The 12,166-nt window shown below is 31.0% G+C and overlaps 3 protein-coding genes across 3 annotated transcripts in view; 2 read left to right on the forward strand and 1 right to left on the reverse strand.

Annotated features, from left to right (window-relative positions):
- Nucleotides 1-1,087: 1,087 nt before the first annotated feature.
- On the reverse strand, nucleotides 1,088-2,686 carry LOC140745510 (short coiled-coil protein homolog). Its single transcript, XM_073077396.1, has 2 exons — nucleotides 2,309-2,686; nucleotides 1,088-1,936 (listed from the first exon to the last, which is right to left on the reverse strand). Exons 1-2 carry the CDS (start codon nucleotides 2,571-2,573, stop codon nucleotides 1,794-1,796), a joined length of 408 nt encoding a protein of 135 aa, XP_072933497.1. The 5' UTR covers nucleotides 2,574-2,686; the 3' UTR covers nucleotides 1,088-1,793.
- Nucleotides 2,687-2,956: 270 nt separating this feature from the next.
- On the forward strand, nucleotides 2,957-6,149 carry mRpL19 (mitochondrial ribosomal protein L19). The gene is made up of 6 exons (XM_073077395.1): nucleotides 2,957-3,169; nucleotides 3,308-3,556; nucleotides 3,915-4,057; nucleotides 4,576-4,755; nucleotides 5,443-5,597; nucleotides 5,970-6,149. Exons 1-6 carry the CDS (start codon nucleotides 3,103-3,105, stop codon nucleotides 6,100-6,102), a joined length of 927 nt encoding a protein of 308 aa, XP_072933496.1. The 5' UTR covers nucleotides 2,957-3,102; the 3' UTR covers nucleotides 6,103-6,149.
- Nucleotides 6,150-6,903: 754 nt separating this feature from the next.
- Nucleotides 6,904-12,166, forward strand: part of klar (klarsicht) — a 402,989-nt gene continuing 397,726 nt past the window's right edge. Inside the window, exon 1 of the mRNA XM_073077398.1 lies at nucleotides 6,904-7,119. The gene's annotated coding sequence lies outside the window, so the exon portion shown is untranslated. The remainder of the gene's footprint in view (nucleotides 7,120-12,166) is intronic.

Raw genomic sequence — 12,166 nt, forward strand, 5'->3', positions numbered from 1 at the left:
TAAATATAAATAAAGTAATTTGGTACTTATACCTAAAAAATATCCCTCGGAGTAGGAGTATATTTACATATTTTACTGAGTTTCATCCCTTTGCTACTTTGCACCAGTTATACAGCAGCTACTAAATGAATATCCTATTTAATTTTGCCATAAAAAAGCAATTACCTTCAGGTCCGGCAAAAGGTCCTCCTTCATTTTAGGAAACGGGATTTTCCCACTAATTATTATAATTGGGAACGTGTATCCTAACACATTTTTAAAGTAAATGTGGCGTCAACAACTGAACAACCGATGACCCAGGATGGAGTTGGCATATGGGGCAATATCATTTTGTATTTCTAGGGAATGGAGGGAGGGGGTCAGTTGCCCTCTTGGCGACGTTTTTCGAATCTCTATGAGGGCGAGGGGCAGCTGTCCCTTAGTCACTTCTGCATCTTTGTGTCTGTCGGTTAAATAAGATTAATTTTAATATCATGCTAAGTAAAATTTAAAGGACATGACTGTATTTGTTAGCTGGACATACAAACTGTGATAAAACTAATGAAAAAGAAAAACAGATGTGGCCAGTATTATAAATAGTATATTTTAGAAGCTATCAGACAAAACAGTGTTTAATTTTTAATTATAATATTCTATTACATGTGATTTATTTATTACATATTTAGTGTGTAAAAACATTTTGAATAGCTACAGAGTTAATATAACATTAAATACTGAACAAAAAGTCCAAAATAATAACTGGAATGTTTCACAAAATTCTTTATAAATACATAACTGTAAGTTCGTTCATATTGTTCATATAGATTTTTCAATTTTAACATGACATAAAAATGCAATAAATTTGTTAAGGCATGTGACATTTATTGGAATAAATATAAAGTATTCATAATACAGTAATGCCCCGACTTACGCGAATTCGGAGTTACGCGATTTTCAAATCTCGTCGATTCTCCTATGGTTTGAGTGTTCCGCAATTCCCGATTATTAAAAATAAGCTTACTAACCCTACAATTATTCATGTAAACATACGATGGTATGTACATGCATACCCCGACTTACGCGGTTATCACTCAGTTCCACCAACCGTGTAAGTCCGAGGTATTACTGTATTAATTTATATATATAAATAGTGTTACAGCTTATATTAATTACTCTAAATCATTATAAATAGTGCACTTTGTAAACAATTACATAAGTACTTTAAGAAAGCTAAGCCTCCCATTCTTTCAACACATTTTCAACATCTTTCACAAGAGATTCTATCAATTTTATTTTTGTTACCTTATATATTTTAAACTTTTTCACATAATACAATTTAATTGATAAGCTAAGTATGCTGCATGTATTCTTGTATATTTTTTAGACATATGAATGTATGAATTCTGATTCTGAGATTATATTATTAGCTGTAAAAAAGGTGACAATCTGACAATGAATCAATATTTTTGGTTATAATTATATCAGATCTTACTGCAAGTCTGCAATGAATTGCAAATGTCCTTTGTATGTAATGGTGTTTTGAAAATCTATGTTGCTGGAATTGTATAAGATATGTAATACATAATTATACAATTTTTACTACTCATACACATGGTGGATATTGCACAATTCTGATAAATATATTTAAACATACTCTATGTATGTACTCAAAATGATTTTATATAAACATATTGGTCAAATCTGCATCAGAAGCAGCCCAATATTCATATTCCCATAACATCGGCAGCATCATCGGCTAGTTAATAGTGCCAATATTTAAACAAAACAAAATAGACATACATGCTATTGACTCATTACTTCTTGTGGACATTAGGTGTGGTAGATTGAAAAACAGATGAGGCTGACATCAGGTTTTCTATGTACTGCCCTAACACCTGATTTTCAGAGCGGAGTTTCAGATTTTCTTCTTTCACCGAGTCTACTCTTTGTGACAAATCTGAAAAATAATAAGTAAATAGTTGATAATTTTACAGGTTTTGAATTTTAGATATCAATTGACTTTTGTAATATTAGTTTAGGTAAATGAGAGAAAATTTATATACTGCAAAAAATACACATTTTATAAATATTGATTTTGTAATAATAGAAATAAACTGCTTATTTGCTTCATAAAAAGACACAAAATATATAAACAACTATATAAATATGACCTGAAACTAAATTCCATGAGTAGTTTTAATGACTCATTCTGATTATACTAAAATAGTTGTTGCAAAAATCATTGAAACAATAAAGCATTATGGAATCCCTCACAACTAACTCAATTTAAACATGTGTGAAAACAAAGAGCAACGAAAGACAAGCTTACCATCCAATGTGTTCTGCAACTCAAGCACTTGAGATATGAGACGAGCCTTTTCCTCCTGTTCGTCAATTCCAGAGTCGGGCTCGAAGCTTGGAGGGCCATTCAGGCCAGGGCTGGACGACCCTCCAGTGTAAGAACTCGGCAATGAGTCCATTGAACGACCGTGATCCAAACGATTGCTTTCTACATCGTCGTGTATAATCACTTGCGGATCGTCGTCCGCCAAGGGAATGTTATCGTCATTACATTTTTGGATAATTGAAGACATCCTCGTATCTTTTTCAACAGGAACCCGCAAGAAACGCTTGTAAATTAGGTCGAGTTGTAAATCGATAATTTGTTTTTCATTGGTTTGACACTTAACAGGAAAAGCTGACTTACGTCATTTCGATAAAGACGTTTACAACTCTACATTTACGAGGCTTGTGAAGATTTCTTATCAGTTGTTATAAAGATTTGCCTACAACTATTAATTAGATTTTGATACTTTATTTTTAAAAGCTTTATTACTTTTAACTAAATTCGCAAGAGAATGAGATTATTTAATCATCATGTATATTTTTTATGTCTATTGCTTAAAGTATTTAACATTTTTAACAATAACAGGCTTTGTAAATGCTACAAAATACAAATATATGTCAAAATAACTTTGGCAGTGTCAAAATTGTCAAATTCATTAGACTTAGGGAACTGTCTTTTTAGGAATCGAGATTTGTGAATAAAATGCATTTATTTTGATCATTATCAAGTGTGCCAATTTCATTTTCAGTTGAAGTAGTTGGTACATAATACGCATCATGGCACTTGCTATAAGAAAATCGAGTACAGATATATTGTCGGTTACGAAGTGGTTATTCAGAAGAGGTTAGAACTTGTGTTTAATTAATAAATTTATATGAATAACTATTGTTTTTACTACACACTAACCAAATATAAATTCATTGTATCTACAGTTATAGTTTAAGCAGAGTAAGCAAAAGTATTTTTTGTTTGTTATTATAGATTGCCGTGTTCTATCCACTGTACCGGAAAAGGTCGAAAACTCAGCAGATGAAGATGAGAAAGTGGAAGTCCGGAAGCCAGCAGTCCGTAGAACCCGGCTCGTGAATCCACTGCTTGAGTACAGGAAGGTGTACCCCGAGTTTCTCCCAGACCCAAACCCACTATGGAGGAACAGTCTCCGTGAGAAACTTGAGAGAATAGACATGCTGAGTAGAAGAAAACAAGTTGATTTACCTGAGTTTTATGTTGGTAAGCATCGTCATAATATTAAGCTTATGGACATGCTTCAATACTTTGCTTTACTAAATGGTACCAGCACTAAAATCATTCATTAATCATTCACTAAAATCTCAGAAATCCTAAAATATTTAGGTACACACCAGGGCAGCATGATTAAATTATCAATATTATTATTAGTTAGGATACCACCAAAGATCACATAAAATTGTTTCTAAAGCACTTATTAATTACCCAGGATTAGACAAGTTATTAATGTAGTAGTTATTAATGTAATATGTAAGTAATGGTATAAATTCATATAAACTAAAAATCATAGATTAAGATAACTTGATTTTAAGTAATCATCTCTTATTAAAAAAAAATTCAGGATCAATCTTAGCAGTAACAACATCGGATCCCCACGCCCAGAGCAAAACCAACAGGTTTGTGGGCATATGCATTGAACGCAAGGGATCTGGTCTTAGAGCCGAGTTCACATTGAGGAATGTTGTGGATCATCAGGGTGTTGAGGTTAGTATTATTATTAGTTATTATACTTAATGTTTGTATGCTTATGTAAAAATTTGTCTAAATCTGAACTTTATACCTGGGGTTTTAAATAGGTATACATAATGGACACAATAATTGAGAGGTCACAAGAGTCCAAAGTATTTATAAATGTGATATTGATTAAATGTAACACATCATAAGTTCCATTATCTTATATAATTAACTAAGGCTTTTCAGTTTTATAGTTAAAAACATTTTAGCTATGTGGACTATTTTAGAATTACGAAATTTCACACTGACCTTATAATTTTATAGCAGGAAATAGGCTTGTAGAAAGACATTATGCTATAGTTATTGCATTGAGTTGTACAATGTACATGTTAGCGAATAGAATTACTAATACAAATTACTACAAGAATTCTGCCCATTTCACAGGTTAAATCCCTTTGTTATTTACATATCTGTAGTAGATTAATTTATGTAAGAGACAAAGCAATACAGTTAATTGGTGATAATAAATGTATATTGATATTTTCCAGGTTAGATATGACCTGTATGATCCAACAATCCAAGTAGTACAAGTTTTACGTTTGGAGAAACGTCTTGACGACAAACTGTTCTATTTGAGGGACGCCTTGCCAGAGTACAGCACATTTCCCTTCGATATGGACCCTGAGATATTACCGGAGGGAACACCCGTACCTGTGAACCCTGTGAAGGTAAACCTGTTATTGATATAATAAATTTTGAAAGTATGACAAAACTTGCTTAGAATTTGGATTTTTTTTGTGATTAGAAACTCAAGTATACTTATTCTAGTCTTATATATAAAATTTTCGTGTCACAATGCTAGTAACCATACTCCTCAAAACCGCTTAACCGTTTTTAATCAAATTTTATTTGCATATTCAGTAAGTCTGAGAATCGGCTACTATCTATTTTTCATATACCTAAATGATAAGGGTTGTTCACCCTTAACATTTTTTTATTTATATGGCAACACAATGTTTGCCGGGTCAGCTAGTATTATTCTATTATTATACACCTTTTTTTCTTTAAACCAAAGTAGAGCAGAGTAGTTCATACAGAATATTTCTGTGGAGGATATAATAAAGTGTGTAGCAGTTTTCAGGGGTAGCAAGACACTCGTAAATCACACTGCTAGTTACACACATCTATGTGCTTCACTAAAAACATAATGTTTGTGTCATTTCACGACACAATTCTTGTGGTATCTTAGTTTCTTATTTATTTTAATTAATTACCTTCACTGCAATCATAGTTATGTCTAAATAGCTTAGTTAGATTACCAGATATTTATAAGTGTCTTAATGAGGCCTGATATCAATAAACAAAATGAATTCAATACTGTTTGTATGTATTAAATAATGTTTTCTCTTAATCAGGTAATATTGAAGCCTAAACCTTGGCTGGAACGATGGGAAAGACAAGAACTCCAGGGTGTTGCTAACATAGAACAGTATCTAACAAATAAGGATAAAGTGAGGAGAGAGCTCCGGAAAACTCCCTGGGAGAAATATGATTTAATGAAACAATACAGGTAATTATTAATTTGTAATAAGGTAAAGTTAATGGTGGCACTATCATTTGAATATTTTCATTCTAAAAATCGGGCAGCATACATTGCATTACCAAATTCCAGGATTACGTTTTTTCAACAAAACAAGTACACCAAACTATGTGGGTGTGATTTAAAATGTCTACACTTCTAGCTTAATTGAAGATAAGCCAAAAGTGTATTTAGATATTTTAATTTACACTAGGACTCCTTGTATGCTATATTTACCACAAGGAAGATATTTTAAATCTACATCAAGTTTGGTAGAATACTTCAGACAATTCTCTTTTATTCTGATACCAAATTCTGGAAATATTTTTCATTCTAACAATATTATATATACTTTTTTCACAGAAAAACAATACCAGTCGAAGATCAAACCGACATTTGGGGTGAAGTGTACAACCAACTACAGCAAATGCAGCAATCACGGAAGAAAACATCCAGGAAGCGCATCTTCGCCGCACCTAAAACTCAACTTGGTTAAGATTAATTTTGTGTGTAGTTATGATTTAATACAATAGGTACAAAAATTATGTTTGTTTTATTCTAAAAGTTAGTTACGATATACAAGTTTTTATACCAATAATTAGCCATTACACAATTTTAATTTTGAAAATAAATAGACTCGATGGTTTTGTAAGGATGTGACACTGGGACAATAATTGAGGTTTCTACTGAGTAAGAGTTGTATTAAAAGGTTCTGTTTGATGTTGCCTCTGGATAGAAGTCAAATGCGGATATAACATAACAACTTTTTTTCTTTATAGGAGAGCCCGGGAAGGCCTATATCCGCCAGTAACATTATAATCATAGATGATACACTTGATTATAATAATATGCAGTAAATATTTTTCATAATAACACTTTTTTAAAAAAAAAGTATTTATATTTGTACATACTGCAGTATCAAAACGTTAACTCGTGTGCACAATCAGAACGTTAGACGTCAATGTCAAGGACTTCTCTAAGTTACTAATAGATGTCGCTACTCATCACTTTTGCAACTATACAATGAGTTACGTTAAAGAAATTTATATCGTACGATCAAGCGTACGACCCGATGGCGATTTTAGTCATCAAGTGTATTAAGTTGTATTTCTGTCATTAATTATTTCCTTGGATGCCTAAAATTATTATGTTACCTAGAATAGATAATCAGGTAGAAATAAGTTACTAATAATCATTCAATATGATTCTATTAAGAAAACTTGTTCGTATTTTAATCGCATACCGTTGTTCTTAAAGCGGCCTTTTATCCTGACTGAATGCAATACAATACACACATGCGTATGCGTGCAGTGCGGGCGGTCCGCGAGCTCGAAATCGTGTTAAGTTATTCTTTTTCTATAGACGAACTTTTATGAGTGAGTACACCTATTAAAAAGAACCATTTTAATAGCGTTGTGTTCGTGTTGTTACGTTTGTGATGTGAGAAAACTGTGAAGTTTGCTTCTTGGTTTTTATTTTTGAAGTGTTGGATGCATTCCCCACCTGTCGCCGGGTAAGTTCTTGTTTTGTCATTAAGTGTATGAATATAGCCTTTTCTGCAAACGCAACGGTCTCGTCGCATATTTAGAGGATACATGGCCCTTTGTTTTTGTTTTTTCTTTATTGTAAAGTTATTATTGTAAGAATTTGTTTGTAGCAGAAATGCAACTGCATTGCAACCTTGATTTATTGATTTGCGTCACCAATACTTATACCGTTTGTTTTGTTACGGGCCAACAAATTCTTGCTTTGTTAACACTATTTATAATTCAGTACAATTTAATATTGGTTCTATACATTTACACAAAAACTTTATCAAACTTTACTAGAAACCATGTTTAAAATTACTAAATTGATGACTGATAATTCCTGTAAATTGTTGATTATGCAATATTGTGGTGACTGTACGGTTTTAATGAAGAAAGGCACAATTACTACGATTTTTAATTTTGATATCAAGTGCAACCTCATTCCTTATTTATTCAGTTGGCTTGCCTTGACCTTGTACTACCTCCTAGCTTACTGACTCATAAAATGTACGTCAAATCTTTATGTAGTTATCAATATAAGATTCATTGATAGGAGATACTGATAGGTATGAAATATGAATGTAAATACAATGTTGTTTGAAATGTACTTTTTTATTAGTTGTACCTATGTTAAGTTTTATCAAATATCTTTTATCCTGATAATTATGTTTGGATTTACAAATACACCTAAACAAAGGTTAAAAAAATTAAATCTGAATCAAAATATTTTTATACAAATATTATATGTTAATTTGTAATGAAAAAGTAAATATAGATATTAAAATATATTTTATAATTCCAAATTGAAAATATTCAATTTGAATTATTGAAAAAAGAAAATAAACAATTATGGTGCCCTTTTTATTAATTATAAAAATATGGTGGAAATAGACAATTCAATCAAGTTAAAATCAATTCAGTCAAGATACATTGTTATTAGAATTTGTTTAAATAAATCATATCATATGATAAATGATGCTAAAGTGAATAGTATTATTGTTTTCACAAATAGCAGTTAGAATGGTTTATCATATCACACTTAAGAAAAACTTATTTAAGTTCAAAATAAATTTGAGTTTAATAATTTAAATTAAATGAGTTATGTAATATGTAATCATTTTTGTAAATAATTTGTAATACAAAAGATTATTTAATCCATTCTCAGTATTCGAAATCTTTTATTATAAAATAAATAAATCCTTTATTCATATTTCAATTAATATTATATAATAATCTGTGGCTACTTACAAACTTTATTTGTAGCTAGTAGCTTACTTTGTAAGTTGTTTTATTAGTAACTACAAATTGTTAAACCTTTGACATTACAAAAACATTGTATTGAACATGTTACAATGCTTTGCAAAAACAATGGAAGCACTGGGCAGTAACTAGAGGTCATCAGCCTGTAATCTTGTTAGCCACCTTTACTATGGTAGGGTTTTCCCAGTTTTAATTCTATTACTTGCCAACAGGGCTGAATAGAGAAAATATTTATATAAAAAATATTTAAAGAGTATTCTATATCTAAATTTATTTATTATTATGATAGTTAATTAAAGTAATTATATCAGATGGTTCTAAATATGTTATGTTTAAAATATATTTGTACTTGTAATAAACCTGTTTTAATAATATTTCCTTTGTTTTTAGTGTATTTGCAGCATTTAATATCTTTATTATCACCATTACTTTTAATTACAATTTTTAATGTTAATCAATATTCATGTTTGCCTTCAGGAGTTGAGCTATGACCATCCTGTGAATATATAGTAATCAATATATTATTATGATATTTGAAGGTGGTAGAATCACTTGTGGTTCGACTCCGATGGCACCACCGCCACACCTATTTTTGTCTAATAGCAGCAGTGATAGGCGTTGCTGTGTTCCGTTTAGAAGGGTGTGGTAAGGGAGACATACTTTTCCGGGGCATTCCAGCTTAGTCCTCAGGGGTAGCAGCGCCTCTGTGACCGACCTCAGGTAGGAATATCTAACCTTATCTGGGGTTGATTACAGATGTCCATGGGTGGCAGTAGACACTTAACATCAGATGGACTGCATGCTCGTCTGCTACTGCTATATTATAAAAAAAAAATTATAATGGGTAATGTAATATAATTACTTATTCTTAACTTGATATGGTGTGTGAGGACAGGATAGAATACTGATTAGCATTAACACATTACAGAAGCCAGCGTCATGTAATATTGTCTTTACATAATTAAAATAATAAGCCAATCACTTTTCAACAATACTTTGCAGCGATTATATAGTTTGAACACAATCATTCATCCAAAACTCTATTAGCTAAGTGCCTAATATCAAATAATAATAACAATATTGCTGATATTATTCTTAGTTTTTATTGAATTAGAGTACCCAACATACTTGCGGTCCACGTTTCGAAGGTGGTAGAACCCTTTGTGGTTCAACTGCGGTTGCACCACTGCCACACCTATTTCTATCTAACAACAGCAGTGTTAGGGGCTGCTGTGTTCCGGTTTGAAGGGTGTGGTAAGGGAGACAGACTTTTCTGAGATGTTCTAGCTTAGTCCTTAGGGGTAGCGGCACATCTGTGGCCGACCTCAGGTAGGAATATCTAATCCTATCTGGGGTTGTTTACAGATGTCCATGGGCGGCAGTAACCACTTACCATCAGGTGGACTGTATGTTCGTCTGCTACTCTTATATTATAAAAAAAAAAGTGATGAAAGTGGTTACTGCTACCCATAGAAATTGTTGAACAACTCCATATAGAACAGAATTTACTTGAAACTTTTGCCACTCTTGAGATTTACAATGGTCCATTATCACTTCCATCAACATTCAGAATTCGCGGTATAAGAGCCAGATGAACGTAACTACAAAAAATCAAAAATCGTTTTTTTTTCACAAAATGTTTCACAATGTAGTCCTTTAACGAAATTGCAAAACGTCAACGCTATATTCAACATTTCATAGGTTCCAAAAAAACTACATAACATAAGGACCACTTTCGATTGAACCAGAATAACGTATTATGAGTACTGTTGAATTAGTTTTAATTATCATGTTATCTGTTAGACCTATAAGAACTTTTCGCAAAAAATACGTTTTTAATCATAGAATATTGTTTGTTCACGATATCATAATTATGAACCATTACAACGTAAAAGCTCTTACTTTGCAATTTTCACACTATTTTTGCTCTCCTGTAAATTTGACAAAATGTAATGTTGTAAATAAGTAAATATTATAATCTTTATATCCAAAAAGTATTGTTATAGGTTACTAACTCTTTGGTAATGTTTTATGGTTTATATTTCTTGTCAAATATTTAAAGAAATAAAGATGTGTCTGAGATAAGAAAATAAGATTTTATTATTTAAAGTATTTTACGATCCAATATTTTAACATGGTAGCAGAGCGTGGTTAGTAAAAATAATTAGAATTTCAAGAAAAACGCAGCGTGATAAGAAGACGCGTGATTCGAAGATAATAAAAATTTGTTTAAATGCTTGGAAAACGTTACTGTCATAAAAATGGCTAAACAAGCGAAGATTGAAGATATTGTGATACCTATTTTTGATGGCGCAAACTATTCAAGCTGGAAATTTAGATTATTAACTTTGTTAGAGTATAAAGAATGCACAAAAGGGTATTTTAGTAGGTTATAATGAAAATAGTTATCGAGTTCTATTAAATAACAAAATAATTAATGCTAGGCATGTACAGGTAATCGAAGAAAATACTGAACTAATTTGCTTAGAAAAACTAGATGATCCAAAAGATAAAGATTTAGAATTAGACCAAACTTTAAAAGAAATAGTAAATGAGGAAAGTGATGAAAAATATGAAGATGCGGAGGAGACTAATTCTAATAATACCTTGAAGGATCCTGTAGTTGATGATAGTTTAAATGATAAAGGAGACAAGAATGTAGTAGAAAAGAGAAAGAGAACTCCAGTTTCTAGATATGGTAATCCAGTTTCACATTTCATATATGTTAATTATATTGATGCCAATGTACCTAATACTTTTGAGGAGGCGATGGACTCCAATGATTATAAACAATGGAAAATAGCAATGGACTCAGAAATAAATAGCATAAATAAAAATAATACTTGGCAAATTGTTGAAAAACCAAAAGATAAAAAGGTTATAGATGTTAAGTGGGTTTTCAGAAAGAAAAGCAATAATATTTACAAAGCTAGATTAGTTGTGAGAGGATTTCAGCAAAATGATTACATTGATAATGCTTACTCACCGGTAGGAAAAATGCAAACTTTGAAAATTTTATTGTCATACAGTTGTAAGAATAATTTATTTATTGAACAGATGGATGTAGAAACAGCTTTTTTAAATGCTTATGTAAAATCAGAAGTTTATGTAAAACAACCAGAAGGTTATGAAATTGGCGACAATAAAGTTTACAAATTGCAAAAGGCACTCTATGGTCTCAAAGAAAGTCCTAAAGTATGGTACGAGTGTTTTGATACATTTATTAAAACGTTGAATTTTGTTAGAAGTAACTATGATAACTGTTTATATGTTAATAGAGCAAGCAAAGATCCAATATATATATTAATATATGTTGATGATTTTTTAATTTGTTGTAAAAATAAAACTAAAATAGATGAGGTAAAAACTAGTTTAATGAAAATATTTATTATGAAAGACTTGGGTAAAGTTAAAAGCTATGTTGGAATAGATAATAGATATTGATTATAGTGAGGATAAAGGTATAATGACTCTAAACCAAACAAAATATATTGAATCTTTGGCTGCAAAATATGATCTGAAAAATACTAAGTTATATGATACTCCAATGGAAACAAATTTAAAACTAGAACAAGCTAGAGAAATAGATGAAACTATTAAGTACAGAAATATAATAGGTGAATTGTTATATATTAGTACAGGCACAAGGCCAGATGTAGCGTACAGTGGTAATTATTTGAGTAGATACCAAAGTTGCTATAACGAAACACACTATAAATATGCAATGAGAATATTAAAATACCTTTATAATACTAAGGATCTAAGTTTAAC

This window comes from Epargyreus clarus, unplaced genomic scaffold (assembly GCF_041222505.1).
Source record: "Epargyreus clarus isolate Ecla_fem2 unplaced genomic scaffold, WU_Ecla_fem_2.2 ptg000010l, whole genome shotgun sequence".
Classification (NCBI taxonomy): Eukaryota; Metazoa; Arthropoda; class Insecta; order Lepidoptera; family Hesperiidae; genus Epargyreus; species Epargyreus clarus.